This window comes from Phragmites australis, chromosome 3 (genome assembly GCF_958298935.1).
Source record: "Phragmites australis chromosome 3, lpPhrAust1.1, whole genome shotgun sequence".
Taxonomy (NCBI): domain Eukaryota; kingdom Viridiplantae; phylum Streptophyta; class Magnoliopsida; order Poales; family Poaceae; genus Phragmites; species Phragmites australis.
The window spans coordinates 10,595,531-10,614,404 of NC_084923.1; the positions used below are offsets into that span (position 1 = coordinate 10,595,531).

General features: G+C 39.3%; 1 protein-coding gene and 1 pseudogene across 1 annotated transcript; both read right to left on the reverse strand.

Annotated features, from left to right (window-relative positions):
• Positions 1 to 3,594: 3,594 nt before the first annotated feature.
• LOC133910487 (uncharacterized) lies at positions 3,595 to 4,621 on the reverse strand. The gene is made up of 3 exons (XM_062352868.1): positions 4,587 to 4,621; positions 3,866 to 4,217; positions 3,595 to 3,759 (listed from the first exon to the last, which is right to left on the reverse strand). Exons 1-3 carry the CDS (start codon positions 4,619 to 4,621, stop codon positions 3,595 to 3,597), a joined length of 552 nt encoding a protein of 183 aa, XP_062208852.1.
• Positions 4,622 to 13,716: 9,095 nt separating this feature from the next.
• LOC133910488 (uncharacterized) lies at positions 13,717 to 15,962 on the reverse strand (annotated as a pseudogene).
• Between the last annotated feature and the right edge of the window lie 2,912 nt (positions 15,963 to 18,874).

Genomic DNA, 18,874 nt, shown 5'->3' on the forward strand with positions numbered 1-18,874 from the left:
AGCAAAAAAGACTTTCTATTTTGTGCTGCCACACCACGTTACGGTCGCGTGTCCCAAGTCATACGGATTTTCACGCAAAGATACGCGAACTGTGAATATAGCAAAGCCTATTCTTCTTTTATCATTTCTCTATTTCAAAGAAGGGAGAAAATTCCACTATTTAAGTTAGTGTACATCCTCTTATCTTGATAGTATGGAACTAAACCTTCTTGTTTTACATTATCATGAATGGGCCTTATAGCACCATATTTCAACAACCCCCCACCAATGCCAAAGCAAGAAAAAGAAGGAAAAAGATCACTATATTAAAGTGCTGTCAATATACCAGTTTTTAGTATAAGTCTCGTATGAGTTGAACTTACATCTAGAATATCAAGATTCATCTTTCCACAACTGATGAATGGATTATGCCTTGAATTCATAGCTTTGTGTGGGCATATTTCACTTAAAATTTCAACTGATACTAGGCTGCTAAAGCAACCTCGCCTAAACGGAGTGTTTATAGTCTACTCTCATATCTTCTCACGAGCTTTCTAAGAGAATGCCCTGTTCTCATGAACTACGACCAAACAGTTAGGTTTAAGTAGGTGTTTTCCTTCAAGATATCCTACAGGCTAATATCTTTTCCAACGAAAAACATTAAGGTTTTACGCAACCTTCTATGCAATCAAGAGTACTTTTATTTTGAACATGTGTACGAAGATATGTAATATACTCTTTGGTTACATCATCAACTTGTTTTTCCTATTACCTAATTCACGGGATCTCCGCTCAAAAGGATAGATTACCATTGTGATGCACTAACTCAAATGGGCCTCATTCCCATGTCCTTGGACACCACTGAAATTGCATTTCGTGGTAATCCCTTTGTAAAAGGGTCTGCCAGATTTTTCTCAGGACGCACGTAGCTCACAACTATTACTCCAAAGTTTCTCATTTTTCTGACAGATTTAAGTCTACACTTCACATGTTTGGAGGACTTAGTACTATTCTTAATACTCATAACCTTGGCTAGCACAATTTAGTTATCGCATCACATAAGGATTGGTGGTATTCGCTTCTCAACCAATGGTAAGTCCAATAGAAGCTCTCTTAGCCATTCAACTTCAACAGTGGCTATCTCTAGTGCAACAAGTTCTGTTTCCATGGTTGATCTCATCAAAATAGTCTGTTTACAAGATCACTATGAAATTACATCACCTCCAAGTGCGAAGACATAGCTGTTGGTAGCTTTGATCTCATCTGCATCTGAGATCCAATTGAAATCACTATATCCTTCTAACGCAAATGGATATCATGGGTAGTGAATCCCAAATGATGTTGTGCCTCTCAAATAGCGCAACACTTACTCAAGTGCCTTCTAATGATCATCTCCTGGATTCGACGAGAACTGGCTTAATTTACTCGCAGCAAAGGAAATGGTAGGTCTCGTTGCACTAGACAAATATATAAGACACCCAATTATTTATGAATATCTCAATTGATCTATTCCTTGTCCTTCATTCTTTCAAAGTTTCACACTCGCATCATATAGAGTCAGAGAAACTTTACAGTCTTTAAAGCCAAATCGGCTAAGAATCTTTTTCGCATAGTGGGATTGATTTAAAGTGATCTCATCTTCACTCTTTATCAATCTAATATTCAAAATAACATTTGCAGGACCCAAATATTTCATCTAAAAAAACGAGACAAGAAGATTTTGATTTCATCCATCACGACAGTATTTGTTCCAAAAATTAGTATGTCATCAACATATAAACACAATATTACTCCTTGACCCCCACCAAAGCGATAGTATATACACTTGTCTGCCTCATTGACATAGAATCCAACATATGTTAATGTGTTATCAAATTTTTCATGCCCCTTTTTAGGTGCTTATTTAAGGCTATATAGGGATTTTAATAATTTGCACACCTTATTTTCTTGCCCAGAAATTTGAAAACCATCTGATTGCTCCATATAAATTTCTTCCTGTAACTCTCCAACAAGGAAAGCTATTTTACATTCATTTGATGAACATGTAAATCATAGGAAGCTACTAACGCAAGAAGCACTATGATGTTAGTAATTCTTGTGTCAGGAGAATAAGTATCAAAGAAATTCTCTCCCTCTTTTTGGGTATAACCCTTGACCAAAAGCATAGCCTTTTACTTTTAATAGTACCATCAGACCTCAATTTCTTTTTAAAGATTCACTTACATCCAACTGGTTTACAACCGCTTGGAGTATCAGTAATCTCCTAAGTCCCATTATACATGATAGAGTCTATCTTGCTATGGACTACCTCTTTCCAATACTCTACATCAGGAGATGCAAAGGCCTCCGAAAGAGTTTTCGGCACATCATCGACAAGATATACAATAAAGTCATCACCAAAATATTTTGCAATGCTCGGTATTTTGCTCCTCCTAGGAGCCTCATCAACTATATTGGCATCCTTGTTAGATATCTCATTATTTGATTCAGGTGGTATAAAGGTTCAGAAGTATCTACATGAGTTTCATTATACTCATTATAGTTAGAACTGCATGCTGCTCTCATGGGATAAATATTATCAAAGAATGAACCATCTCTTGACTCCATGATTGCATTATTAGTACTAATTTCTAAGTATCAGATCTCACTACTAAAAATCTATAGACCATGCTATTTTGAGCATAACCTAAAAACACGCAATCAATTATTTTGGGTCCCAACTTTCTCTTTTTCAGCGTAGGTATATTGACTTTTGCCAAACACCCTAAGAGCATAGAAAATTGACATTGGTTTTTCTCCCTTTTCATCCCTCATACGGAGTGACATCTCTATTCTTTTTTCACAACTCTGTATAGGACGAAAGTGGCTATCAAAATAGCTTCCCCCCACCATTCGTAAAGCATACCGACACTCTCTAACATGGTATTCACCAAGTCTGTAAGTGTCTGGTTTTTCCTCTCAGCTATCCCATTCGACTAGGGTGAATATGGTAGTGTAACTTCATGGATAATTTCATGCTCAATACAAAATCAAGAGGATTCATTTGAGATATACTCTCCTCCACAATTATCACGTAAATCGCTTAATTTTCCTCTCAAGTTGGTTCTCAACCTCAACCTTATAAATTTTAAAGTAATCTAGAGCTTCATCTTTTGTTTTCAGTAAATAAACATAGTAATAGCGTGTTGCATCATCAATTAAGGTCATAAAATATATCTTGTCTCCTTTAGTCAACAATCCATTCATCTCACACAAATTAGAATGAATAAGATCTAGTGGTGCCAAATTTCTCTTTTCCTCTAATCCTTTAAAAAGTTTTTGAGGTTGTTTAGCTTGAACACATGATTAGCACTTTGATCCTTTGACAATATCAAATTTCAAAATTAACTCTAATATGGATATTCGAACAATGGTGCCAAAACCAATATGATAGAAACGAGAGTTCCAAGAGCTGACCTCACAAATATTATTCATAGATGCAACATTCAAATTATAATTGGACTCAATAGTACTTAGGTGAAACAAGCCTCTGCTCTCATAGTTTTTACTATCAAAATTCCTGAATTTAGATATTACAACTTTATTGGACTCGAACACTAACTTATAACCATCCTGTCAAAGTAAAGAACCACTAATAAAGTTCCTGTTTATTATTGGAGCATGCTGCACGTTCTTCAAATGGACAATCTTCCCTAAATTGAGCTTCAGTTCGACAGTACCAACACCAAGAATAGAAGTAGCAGATCCGTTTCCCACCAGGACGGAGGAAGACCACGCTCCCTGGTAAGAGAAAAACAAGGAAATATCAAAAAACACATGTATATTGGCACCAATATCAACTCATTGACCTGTTGATTGTGATATAAAAATACAACTGGTAGATTACCATACCCATAAGATTTGGTCTCATTGCCGCTGTTGTCAATGTAACATTCACAACCTTCTTGTTTAGATACCCATCTTCTCTAGTTTTACTGTTAGTGGTTTTCTTTGTCTTTCCACCATCCTGCAACTTGCCCTTGTTCTTGTCGTACAATTTTTTCTCTATGCTGTTTGCATTAGCACCATTTTCCGCTACTGCGGATGTACTCGGCATGTCCTTTGCTCTTGCCTTTTCCTCCACATCGAGGACTATAATCAAATCCTCGGTGGAGATCTCTTCCCTCTTGTGTTTCAGGCTAGTGGCAAAATCCCTCCATGATGCAGGAAGTTTGGCAATAATGCTCGCTGCCACAAACCTATCAGGCAGGACACAACCCAATCTTATGATCTCTCCAAATAAAAGTTGCATCTCATGGCTTGTGCAACTATCGACTTCGCAACATCCATGTTGTAGTCATAGAATTGCTCACAGGTACAAAGCAAGCGACTAGATTCAGAGACCGTAAATTTGCGCCCAAGTGCATCTCACAATTCTATGGGGTTTGTGTAATTCATATATACATCATACAACTGATATGATAATAAGGTCAAGATGCAACCCAAAGGTGGCGTTTTGATCAACCGTGAGTGGCATCTGCGGATGGATTACCCTCCACAGTCCCAACGACATGAGCCAAAACTTGACTCTAGTTTATCATCTACGGAAGTTCATGCCATCAGCAAACCTCTCAGGTTTCATTGCATCCGAAGCACCAGCCATTGCTGAATAAGAATTGACGCAATAAGATTTCTGAATTGTTGGTAACATGTGCAAAATTCTATTACCAGATTCTACAGAGATGCACATTTCACAAACTATATCAGATGAACAAACTTCTAACCCAAGCAACAAGCAACAATACCAAAATTCCATTAGGGTCACTAAGAACTCACAATCGGGTTTGATGAAGGGATGCATTTGACGATGTGTCAATTCGCATCTGTGCAGATCGTAGATGAAGCAGCACAGAGCAGTTACGTAGATACGCTGCCCAGAAACCTTATTGCCATCTCTTATGCGGGCTTCATGACAAGATACCGCTCACTCTCCACCCTTGTGCACGCCAAGGAGAAGGGCCAATGAGATCTGGCAGCGTAACACACAAAAACAGTGATTTGGATGGATAGAGGAAGAAAATATGGAGCAGAAAGTTGTGCCCCTGAAAGCCTGAAGGTCTCCAGGATTTATATGGAATTGACTGTCCTCTTGTAGCCATTTCCTCTCATAAATCATCCACTAATTTGCAGCCTCTCATAACTGATCAATTAGAGAGCAACAAAAGAGACTTGCTATTTTGTGCTACAACACCACCCCACGATCGCGCGTCGCAAGCCACGCGGATTTTCACAAAGTTTGAATATAGCAAAGCTAATTCTTTCTTTCTCATTTCTCTATTTTAAAAAGAGGAGAGAACTCTACTATTTAAATTAATCTACATATCTTGTCTTGATAATATGAGACTAAACTTTCTAACTTTGCATTTTGGTGAATGGGCCATATATGGGCCACATTCCAACTGGCGTCAGCTCGCCACGCGCTTCTGTTGTGCCGGTTTGCACCTTTTGGCTCTGGAGGCGCACCTAGGGGAGGCTATGCTCAGGCTGTCGCATTCGCACAGCTTGCGCTACATGGTGACCCTGATAGCAGTGATAATTCAGCAAACAAACAACGCTAGCACTCGGTACTTTCCGCGGGCCATAAAAGATGCAGCTTCTTTTGGCGGGCGAGTGCCTTCTCGTGGACCTGCTATTTTATTGCCGAAGAATGGCCGATTTGCCGAAATTATATAGTGGATTGGTGCTGCGAAACCTTCCCTCTTGGTCGTCCACAAGGCTCGTTTGGTTTGGATATGCATGGTACTAGTGCGGCAGCTTTGGAGCCACGGTCATGGCGGCCTTCGTGGTTCGCGCGCCTCGCGCTGTTGTTATGGAGCGCGAGTGCAGCACCCAGCATCCAGGTGACTGATTGCTGATTGCTTCCCATTGTCACCGGAACTGGCACCCTGGGCGAACGTTGCCCAGAATAATTCTGCACCTAGAGAATGTGACCGGAAAATCCTCGCGAAAAGAGAGAAATAAATAAAAGTTGATAAAATAGGACAAGCACTTCACTGAAGATTTTGAAGTGCAAAAAGAGGCACCGTATTTCTCTGTGTTGAGTGTGTTGATGGCTCGGCATCAAATAAATTGCAGACGGCAGAGTACTTTGGGCAGCCTTCTCGGTCTGCCGCGGTGGTGCCTCCCCCGGTCAGGGCCTTGGATGTGCTTGCGAGTTTTCAGACCGAATCAATTCGTTCACACGCATCGAACGAACGAATTCAATGGGCGCAATGCACACTTACCTTGCAGGAGCGGAGTCACTCGGTCAGTGATCCCGGTGAAAGGGACATGCGCGTGCGGAGGCTGTAACCAAGGGAGGCCGAATAATAGCCTAACCCAAGGCAAGGCTTTTAGAGCAAAGGAAAACGACGACGCGCAGCGAGAAAGTGGGTTCGCGTAGCGGTTCGTCGGGAGCGAGAGGAGTCGGAGGACTCGTGGTTCAAGAGTAGCACAGTAAGAGTATCACTAATAGTGGACATAACTGCTAATCTTTTAGATGAGAGAGTATATTTTTTAATATCGTAACTAACGTAATTTACTGTACCTTACGGAGAAGAGAAGTAAGCAAGTACTGGCTTTAAAGAGAAGAGTTATTACTTGCAAGTCCTTCCGGTATATTTTTTCTCTGTAAGATATAAAAAATTATGAAGGTCAAAAACCATATAAACTTTAAGAAATTTTCTCAGAGTTAAAATCTATAACTATTAGAGGTGCGTAAAGTTCAACAGCTTGGAGCTTGCTAGGTGCTAGGCTGCTAGTGATATTCTCGTGGAAAAGGTTGCTAAGGGGCAGTGGGCGCGACCTGGCACACCTGCAGACCTATCCAACTTGAGATTTTCCCGGATTTACCAACCCGGGGCACTCGCCGTTGTTCATTCTCCGGATTATACGTTGGCCCTTGCATGGGATGGTTCATCGGAGAAATTTCAGCGTCAGTGGCTAAAAGCCTAAAACGAGGGGTAGGCACGACAGCTTGCTTGTGTTATCGTGTACGGAAGCTAGTGGCTACACATAACGAAGAAGCGGAACAATGCCCACAACTTTGCTTCGCTTTTCCATGTTGGAATGGAAACCGAACGTCCAAATTTAGTGATATAGTTTTACTATAGTATTAATATACAGTGAATTTAGCATAGTATTTCATAAGCAGGAATCATAATAGTATTGTACTGTAAATTACTGTTCATCACATCACAAAAAACTGTTACTTTCGCTGTTCATCCATGACTTTCTTTCCTCGAGGAGCGGGTTACCGAAAAGGCACATTTGGGCTGCACCGGACCTCAGCAGAGGCGTACCGGGGGAGGTGAAATGCATTAATTTGCTCGCTGGCAGCGTCGAGTCCCGCGGAAATGGATATTGCTGGATTCCATCAAATCTGAACGATGCCGCCTAGCTGCCAAACACCGATGTACCAAGAAACCGGTCATTTTTGCGGCGACCCGTGAGGCAGTACGTGCACTGTTAAGGTGAATAATCGACCGCACACACATTCACATGCTTTGTCTTTCTTGGCGCGGACGACTCCATCTCCATGCGGTTCCTGACTGTTTTGGGCTGGAAATTGGAGAAGGCGTTGCCCGGGGAAGGTGACTTGTCCATAATAAACCTCGCTCACTTTCTACGACAACCATTAACTGTTTCACACGGCATCCCACGCAGGAGATTTTTTTTTACCCAAATATGTCACGTTTACCAGATGTACCTGTGGATCTGGTAGATTTTTTTTTACCATGGTTATCATTATTTTATTTAAATTTTATTTGAATTTTGTTTTAATTTTATCCACTGTATCTAATATATCTGATGAATTATGTTTATTGGTGTCCTCTGTTAAATTTATCATGTAATGTTAGTCCTCCGGTTCCAAAGCGAAGTGTAACGTCTTCAAATTTTCAAAATTTTGAAGATCATTATTCTCCGAGGCCTGCTCTCTCTTTGGGCCGATCTCCCTTTCTCTCCCGGCCTCTTTCCTTCTTCCCCGTGTTGGCCCGTCTCCCTCTCTTTCTGACCCGCGCCTCCTCTCCCTCCTTCCCTGGCTCAGCTCAGTCATGCTCATCTCCTCCGTCCTCTCTCGCGCGCACAACAACCGTGCTCTTCTCCACACTACCCGTCGAGTGCTGAGCACGCGCCGCACCTGGTCCTTACTCACCTTTGCTGCTCCACGCCCGCTGTCCCCCACCGCAATTGCAGCTGAGTCGGCGGCTTTGCTGACCCAGGCACACGCGCACCAACACGCCACAGCGCCACGCCACGACGGCCCTTACTCCCTAATGCACCGTCCCCTACCACCGCTTCGGCCACCCCCGCTTACAAAAGGCCCCGCTGCACCTTGCCACCCTGGCTTCCCCAAGCAAGTAGCCACCCCTCCTTAGTTTTCTCTCTCCCCGTTGAGACAAGCTCTCCCCTTCTCCCTTAATCTTGCCCTCCGTCACAAATCCATCGCCGTTGAGCAACCCGGAGCACCCCAGCCACCTCTTCTACCCTCTCCCCTCCTCCGTCCTCCACCGAGCTCCCGAACCTTGCCAATGGCGGCTCGCCGCCACCCTACCTCCGCCCCTCTCACGCTCGGAAACCTTGCATAATGGAACCCTCATGTCCGCCTCTTCCTCCTCGTCGCCACGGGCCGGTGACCGAGCGACGGTGCCACCTAGTACCCATTAAAGCCGGGGCACCGTTTCCCCCTCGGGCCGGCACTGGGCCGCACGGCCTAGTGGCTTGCAGAGCCCAACAGTGCCATCCCATTGGCCCATCTACGTAGTTCCAACCCATTCGCACAGCACACATCCCAAATGAACAATATCGTCACAATAACTCTTTTCTTTTTCTCAAAATTAATTTCAGAAGTCTGTTTCTCCTCCATTTCAACTCTCATTTTAATGATTCTTTCGCCAATATTTATCTAAATTCAAGCTCTATCCATTCTCATTAGTTTCATAATTTTTGGAGTTTATTTTTGTTTATATGTATTTATTTTGTTTGTTGTGTACCACGTTTTAGAAACCGGAGCATTCGAGGAGGAGAAGGAGCTGGGAACACATGACTTCAAGCAGGACTCTCTCGAAGAATTCAATGAAGTCAAGTCTAAATCCGTTTTCCCTCGTTGATTATGTTGAACCTAGATTTTACCACCATAACATATAGTAGCTATTTTTCATCAAATAATTGTATAAAGTATTACTTAATCATATAATTTTATCTGTTAGTCTAGTTATATTCTATTGTAGATTAGCCATTCTGATTGCTATCAACCTGAATGTAATTTTGATAACCATAGAATTATCTTCTCAATAATATTTATTACACTATGATAGATCACTTGTTAGTAGTATGCTTAGGACTATGTACTACATGTTCTTTCATGATTTGCCATACTAGTTCTATGAACTGTGTGAAAATTATGATGCTTTGTTAATATTTGGGTTTCGGGATGAGAAGAAGTAACAAGTAGTTAAAAAAAAACAGAACAAGTTAAAGCTGAGACAAATTAGGGTTTCCACTGAAAATGCCTTTGGATTTTAAGTGCTACATGTGTGGCAGATTTAACGCGAAGATGTTTGCCTTGGCTCGATTAAAGACCGAGTTGGTGTGATATCTTACATAGTCTTCATATTATAACCACTCAACCCTATATACGATAAGACTTAGTCTAAATCTCACCAGTTAGTCTACTGGTCGTCCGAAGGCAGGAGTATAACATGAGACCATGGAGCAGGAGTAAGTAGGTGCAGTTTTATCGACCTGGTTAGAGGTCTAATATAGGTCAAGAACTCCTGGATAGCTCCTGTAGACGTCTAGTGGGATAATGCTGAGGTGGGTAATAGCTTTGTTGAGTCGCGCTGCCACAACGGATGAGCTATGATTTGATCACAACAACTAGTATGAGTTACGTGCGTTTTATTAGAGTGAGTGAACAAGGTGTGCCTGTTTTTGAAAATAGGTCTGATAGTAAGTCATGGGTTGCTATGGATAAAATATTCGACAACATTAAAATTTAGACATGGTTACCTTCCACCAAGTCCGAATGCATCCTTCATTTGACAATGATGATATGATTTTTCCACCAAACCACTCTTATAAAAATAAACCCTTATATGTATAAACTTAGTATTTCTGCAAAATTAAACTTATAGCCATATTTTTATCAACACTGTATGTATATTTATATCTTTTGATGTAGGACAAAGGTTGTGACTTATTGAGTATGTTAGTACTCATTCTTGCTTATGATTTCAAAGACTTAGCCTTCACTGATGCAAAGAGTGAGGCTAATAAATAAGTCTTAGTCGTGTCCGTACCTGAGTTATCTGTGGTATAGCATATCCCCATATTGATCCTGTTGCATTCTTTAGTGATCTAGACTTTGTTGCTTGTGAGCCTTTGCAGAGTTTTTTGTGTACTTATTAGTTTGGTGAATTTATTTCACCACTTACTTTATTATATGACTATAATATCATATTTTATAAGATTTGTATTTATCAACTAATGATCTAATAACTAATATGATAAAATTTTAAACACCAGATCTGGGTGCTTCGCGAAGTGGTCACAGCCACGGTTCACAAATGCGTTGGTAACCGCCCAAAAATCACGGTTACCGAACTTCTCGGTCCGGTCCGGTTTCAGAAACCGAACGGTAACCGAAATTTGAATTCAAAAAATTCAAAAAAATAAAAAAATTCAAAAAAATTCAAAAAAATCTTAAAAAAACTAGACACAATTCTAAGACCTTCTGTGAATTTTGTTTTTCAAAAATAATGTCGTTTGCATCATATTCTATAGGGAGAAAGTTTGAAAAAAATAAAAAAAATTGAAGCGTGCGGCTCAGTTATTAACTCACGTTAAGGAAAAGTGTAACATGTAAAAACATATTTTTCTTATGTAAAACTTATTTGAAGAGAATCTTTAAAATTGATTTCACTTTATTTAGAGTTTTATTAAATTCTCTATGATTTTTACAAAGTTCACAAGCATAAAGTGAATATGTTAAGAAACAGCATTGTAATTAACTTTTTAATGTCTACTATTATTTTTTATACGTAAATCATAGTATAAATAAACTAATCAAAGTAGTTTCACTAATTTTTGAGGTGTGACGGGTCAGTTATGAATTAATCTAGTCGCAACACATTTACACAATCATGCATGTTCAAATAACTAATTCATGATTTCATGTATTTTAAAAGACATAGGATCATGTAAGAAGACTAACAAAATTAGTTTCATGATTTTTGGATTAGCAAAGAGTAAACTATGCATTTAACTTGGTTTAACAAATACAATTTCTCACAGAAAAGTTTGAACTTTTTTATGAGTATAAATACTTTTATCATGTAGATCATGTTACAAGGAAACCAACAAAATTTTTTTCACTTGATTTGAAGCTCAGATGAATTAGTTATTGATTTTACAAGGTTGATCCTTTTTTGGGTTTTTTGTTGAACTGCGCTGAAATTCGATAAAACCGCTCGATAAATCGAGAAAACCGAGCGGTTACCGATCCAAACCGCTCGGTAACCGACTAAAAAATGCGAGAAAATCGCTCGGTAACTAACCCAAACCGCTCGGTAACCGACCAAAACCGAGCGGTTACCGAACGGCTAAAATCGCGATTTTTTTTTTCCAAATTTTAAATTTTACCAAATAAAATTTCTCCGACTTTCGATAACTTCAACCCTGGTCACAGCATAGCTCCCCAATCGGGCAATCCTGTGTGATCCTGTGGCGCTGGTTGAACTAGGAGGACCCGCCCAATATTCGGCTGGCTGGGATCGATCATGGGATGAATCCAGGCTTGCTCTCCTTTCATCAACACCGGAACGCAGCCCAAGGAAACTAGATTTTTTTATTTTTATATTCCGAGAATAAAAAATATAAAACTAGACGCCGTTTGAAAAAATTGTAAAAATAGATTATTATCCTACGTTGAAAGGTTTTTAAAAATAAAGATTTCACCTATTATAGATTATAACATCCTCTACAACATATTTTTTATTCTAATAATATTTTGAATTTTAAGAGCAATAAAATACAATGTTTTTTATTTTTTAACCTATTGTCCGTTAGAAGGATGGTATATTTATTTTTTAAAACTTATCGTCCATTAAAAATATGATATCGTGTTGTGTTGCCACCCTTGCAATGGGCGACAGTAGCCTACTTGTATAATATTTCAAACGGTTATATAATTTTGTAATTTTTGATTTTCGAAATAAAAAAAACTCCAGGAAACTACAGACTGCTCCGGTCAGGCCGTGCGCCCCTCCGTCCGGGCCGAGCGCGGCGGCCTCAGTCTACAAGCCGCGTTGCGTTGCTCAGGAGCCCAATTGGCCGCCCACCCAGCGTAGTAAAAGGATGCCCCTTGACGTGGTGTACGCGGGCCGCTTGGCAGCTTGGGCTTCTCCGGTCTGCATGTCAATGGGCCGCGTGATCTGCTCTGAGCACTGCCAGCCCGAGTTTCTTCCTTGGGCCACAACAACAGCAATTTTGTCCTGTACCAATAAGGATTATCAGCATGATCATGCAGAAGAACTAGAATTATGTTGGCCGCCTGTCTGATGTCAATGATTGAATTATGTTACTACTACATATTAATTATTGATTCACTTACAACATAGATCCACTTACTTAGAAATATTTTTTTAACGAACCATGGTAGGAGCACTTTGCTTAATATAGATTAAGCATATAACTTCTACACTTATCTGACACTTGAATAGAGGTTAAATTTTGAAACAGACACGAATATATGAATGAAATCAGTCAAAATGATATGCAAATATAAGTATAGAACTATCAAACGTTAGATAATTTCACGAAGATGGGAATGTTTGGGAATGTCTTTCTGACTTTTTATACTGCACTTGAATTTATAAATCATTCATTTGCCTATAATTTATTCTATCTCGCAGTTCTTTTGCCTCTTTATCTATGATAATGTCTTGCGGCCTTCAAGACCATGTTTTGCATGACCCAGGTATACAAATATATTTTGCGATATTAGATATACTTTGGATACATGTAAAAGTTTTCGGATATATTTATATTCATATGGGTCCAAAAATAGGCAAGGTATGATCTGTTGCAATATACAAATATGATGTATATTTTTAATCCTACCGTTAACAAAACAATATTGAAATGAGTTCAGATCTATAGACAATATTGAAATGTAAGATGTTTGGAATAAAAGAATATAGAAATGCATAAACTATCTTTGTTCTTATTATCCGAATTTCCACGAGTAGAATCACATATTAATTACAAGCTCTATCTGCGATTAGTGTATGCATGAATTGAAACAAAAGTGGAACTTTTATATCGAGAACCGTTGTCATCATTGTACTGTTGCAGTGATCGCATGTATGAATTTGTCAAATGCAGTAACTATGTCACATTTGGGTATGGCATTTCCATTGTGAATGTGGTCACAACGTATTTTTTTATACAAAAGCACAACAGAAATTAGGTTTAGTTTTGCAGCAAATACTGAATCTAATACCAAACTAAAAATTAGACGATTACTCATGGAGAAATGAGGAGGTATCTACGTATAAAGCAGTCTTAATCATGCAAATTCAATGAACACAACTTTTAGAAATGTTACCTGCTTGTTCGTCATATTTCATTTTCTGCAGAGTTGGGAGAAACAAAGGGAATAACATAGAGGAATTTTCCTGCAGTTGAGACGACAGACATCCATAACGTCTGTAAGCATCAAGAATTTGTAACAGAGATTATGTTCAGGTACTGCAATAAGTTACATGAATTGAAATGTTATAGCTTTGAATTATGTAAACAATTGTAAAATTTGACTCAAATCTTATGAACCTATAATCATATTTGTTGAGATCGCCATGCACAGATGTAGATTTTTTAAGTTGTAGTTACAAACTAAGGTCCTATGATCAAGCTCAGTGACCAAAGTGTTTAAACCATATTACAGAACTGCAGAAATTTCTTGATTCAATATTTTAGAATTAGTTGCATGTCAAAATTATTAAAATAGAGAAGTGCTATTTTTCTCAAACCAAATGATGTTGCAGGAAGGACATCTAAATTATCATCAAGCTTACATGAAAATGCTCATAATTACAACATGTAAAGTTCACATCTTTTTTCTGCAACAATTACAACTAAAACTGAATATAAAAGATGGCTTGTGATACCTTTATATGTCATTAAGCAGTTTAGGGGCATGAAGATAAAAGGAGAAGAAGCACACCGTGCTTTGCTAATTTGATGATTAGAGCCTGCTTATCCTGTTGCTTCGTGCATTCCTTGTACCATATCGTTCTGTGCCACTTTACTAAAGGTGTAGTGCTCCATTCATTTAGCAGTCAACAAAATCTGCACATGCTTTAGTGCCAAATATACTGAGTCAAAAGAAAATGTACCCAATCTTTCTACAATTATACCTTTACCTCTCTTCTAGCTACTTCACTAAGCCACTATAGCTTAGAAATTATGCACCTTTAGTATGACGAAGCTTACACGGCATACCCACATGATAAAGGCAAGTAGTTACCTTCATGGTAGCATTTAGTTTAAAGCTTTCCTCCCTCTGTTTCCAGTTTTGACGTCCTCCAAATAGTGGTGAAGGATCTTTATCCTGTTTGTCAACGATTATATATGATAACTTCTTTACGATTATGTTGGGAGTCCTCTTTGGAATGACAACAACATTTGGATCATATGCAATAGGTATTTGTAGTTTGATTATAGTTTATCATCAGATAAAATGTTAAGAAGTGAATCTTACAGTGGAGTGGTTTCGATGAGAGACCCATTGAGTTCAACACGTAGAGAATTTTACAATCTTTTTACAAAGAGCTACACATACAAGGAGGCAACGGCGGGCCATCGCGTGATGAGGACGAGGAGGCGGCGGTCGGCGCGCGACGAGGACGAGGAGGTGGTGGCGGGCCGACGCATGACGAGGATGAGGTGGTGGCGGTCGGCGCGTGACGAGGAGGAGGAGGCGGTGGGCCGACGTACGATGAGGACAAGGACGAGGAGGTGACGAGCCGACGCGTGACGAGGAGGCTGCAGACGGGGAGGAGGCAGCGGTCGGTGCGCGACAAGGAGGAGGAGGCGGTGGGCTAACACATGATGAAGACGAGGACGAGGAGGTGACGAGTCGACGTGTGACGAGGAGGCTGCAGACGAGGAGGAGGCGACGATCGGGGAGGACGAGCAGCGTCAGGCTGAATGGAGCAAACGAGGAGAGCAGCTAAGTGCTGGATATAAATATAACGCATGTATCAGTACCGGTTCTAGTTCCAACCGGCTTTGATAGGCACTATCAGTGCCGGTTTCTTGACGTCTCAATCATATTTCACCCGTGATAGTTTAAGAATCGGTACTGATACGTTAACAATACCGATTACGCTTGAACTGATACTGATAAAACACTACTTATGACATGTTCTTTACCGGTGAGGCCACTGCAAACGACCACCGCACGCGGCGCGACTCCACCGGCATGCATGCGCACCAGTAGGCTGCGCGTCATCAGCATCGACCCCGCGAAACCCATCCAGCTCGCCGCCATGAACACCCAGTACCTGCACGGTTCATGCGTACGTGCTCGTGTGTCTCAAGGTGAAACCATTCGATTGGGCCAAGAATGCACGCGCCTTGCGGCCGCTTACCTGGGCCGGTGCAGGTCGCACATGACGGGGTCGCCGGCGAGGTGCAGCACCAGGTTCTTGTCATCCGACAGCAGCGTGTCCTGCCAGTACCCGCCGGGAATGTTGCTCCCGAGCTGGTACGTCAGCGTGGTGATGAGCGTCGCCACCACCAGCAGCGTGTTGGCGTCATTGCCCGCCCAGTTGTTCGGCGGCTGCTGCTGCTGGTTCAAGCCCGCGCCGTTGCCCATCATGGTGGCGAGTGCCGAGTGCCGAGTGATACGGTGAACTGGATATGAACTCTGAATAAGCTTGCTTTGGATGGATCAGCAGGCTTGCGACTTTTTTTTATTTTTTTTTATTTTAGCCTTTTTTAAATTAATATTTTAATAATAACATGTCGAAACCTAATTTTTCAGAAACTAGCCCTTTTTGTCACGCCAAAATGCCTAACGTGACTCCCCAACATAATCACGCCACATTCATTGGCGTGACTAAAGTGATCACGCTGGCGGAAACTCCGACACCTTTACACGTGGATTCGACGTGGCAGGCTGAGTCACGCCAAATTGGTTTGCGTGACTCGGGTGAACAGGTTTTTTTTTTTTTTTGATAAACAGTGTTTTCTGCGGTTTCAATTATTCTCTTTTTTGCTTTCTTTATTTGAACAGTGAGGTGCCGTACTCTAAAATTTATGAAATTTTTTTTATGTCCTATAATTCAATGTGAATCCATTTTAAAAGGATTCACCTCAATACCCCATCTAGGTTTCAAAATAAAAACTCCAAAAATGGTTACTTTAAGAAATTCTAGTAATTTTTAAGGCCTCAAATAAATTCCAAAAATTTGAGAAAATTCATTAATATTCCTATCATGTGGTGTAATAATTTCTAAAATTATTTCCAACCCTAGGTTACTTGGTGAAAAAGTGAATTCCTTCGCAATGCTCCATTTATATGCATTTTTATCATTTCATACTATTTAGCCTTATAAACGTCCTCTAAATAATTAGCAATTATATTCGATTTTCCTCAAAATTTTGCCAGCGCTTAATGCAACATGTACAGGTCCTATTTGCAAACTTGCACATCCAATAGAGTCGTAGAATTTGAATTATTCAATTTCGAATGTTGGTATATGTTACAATTTATACTTAGGTGACTTGTGGAGCCAAAAAGGATTGCCATTTGTGGTCTAAACCATACCAAATTTATTGTATGGATAGTTCAGAATATGTTTTAGCCGAACCACATACATGATTTTTAAGAAGACTAATAAACTTTAAATAAGTAGACTAAAAAGAAAGAATAAATGAAAAAGAGTAAAGATTGGTATATAAATTACAATAAGTTATTTTATGTAGTTATACTTACCATCCGAAATGTAGAGGTGTCGTATTATCTTCTTAATACTTTTGACATAAGTTGTTGTAGCAGGTTCAATAGAGACCCTTTGTCCTATTGTATATGTATAATGTTAGATTATATGTTATTTTATTAAAGTTATATGATGGTATTACAATAGATAAAATGTATATTAGGAATGGTAGATGTAATATATAAATGAATATATAGTTACCTGACATGTCTCTAGTGTAATCAATTCTGGTCCTTAATGTATCAACGGATGCTAGAGTATATGCATACTTGGGGAACGTTGGAGAAGCACCAGGGAATTCAATTACCTTAGTGTGACCCGTGAATTTTATCATGTATATGTGGTCAACTGCTCGATAATTATTCTTAGCTAGGAACACTTGGAAAAACTTTATGAAATATACAACTCCTTCTCTAAGGTGTGGTTTGAATTGATCTATATGGCGTTGTGGTACTTGAGCTTCCATTGCATTTCCCTATACATTTGCATAGAAAATTATTTTAAATGATGTATACTCTTTTATTTTTTCTAAAGTACCTAATGTTTGTGGATACCTCTTGATCCAATAGTACAAAATCAAGTTTATGGATCTTTTCTGATTTGTCATCCAGAATATATTCGGATAATCTTGTCACGACAGATGTGTCTTCATTTCATGCTAAAAGCTCTGTCGTGTAATCACCATCGGATGGCTCATTCCAATCCACAGTTAAACTACTCATAGATAATGGTTGCCACTGTTTCATTCAATATAACCTAAATTGTGTATAGATTCTTGATGAACATATCTCATGGCTTAAACCTAAGAACATTAATGTTATCAATTGCCTACTTTCAACAAAATTGGAAATTATTTCCTAATTTAAATGTACGTTTCAAAATGCTTAATTCACACTGTAGTCTCAAAGGCTGTGGGTAGCCATAGCATTTAGCCATGTTTAAACATGCACAATTTAAAGTTTATTAGTCTTCCTAAAAATCATGTGTGTGATTTGGCTAAAACATATTTTGAACTATCCATACAATAAATTTGGTATGGTTTAGACCGCAAATGGCAATCCTTTTTGGCTCCACAAGTCACCTAAGTATTATTGTTATAGAACAAATTGTAACATATACCAACATTCGAAATTGAATAATTCAAATTCTACGACTCTATTGGATGTGCATGTTTGCAAATAGGACCTGCACATGTTGCATTAAGCGTTGGCAAAATTTTGAGGAAAATCGAATATAATTGCTAATTATTTAGAGGACGTTTATAAGGCTAATAGTATGAAATGATAAAAATACATATAAATGGAGCATTGCGAAGAAACTCACTTTTTCACCAAGTAACCTAGGGTTGAAAATAATTTTAGAAATTATTACGCCACATGATAGGAATATTAATAAATTTTTTCAGATTTTTGGGAATTTATTTGAGGCCTTAAAAATTACTAGAATTTCTAAAAGTAACCATTTTTGGAGTTTTTTATTTTGAAACCTAGATGGGGTATTGAGGTGAATCCTTTTAAAATGGATTTATCATGAATTATAGGACATAAAAAAAAGTTTCATGAATTTTAGAGTACGGCAACCTCACTATTCAAATAGAGAAAGCAAAAGAAGAATAATTGAAACCGCAGAAAACACTGTTCATCCGAAAAATACTGTTTGCCCGAGTCACGCAAACCAATTTGACCTGACTCATGCTGTCACGTCGAATTTATGTGTAAATGTATCGGAGTTTTCGCCAGCGTGGTCACTTTAGTCACGCCAATGAATGTGACGTGACTATGTTGAAGAGTCACGTTAGGCATTTTGGCGTGGCAAAAAGGGTTAGTTTCTGAAAATTTAGGTTTCAGCAGGCTATTATTAAAATATTA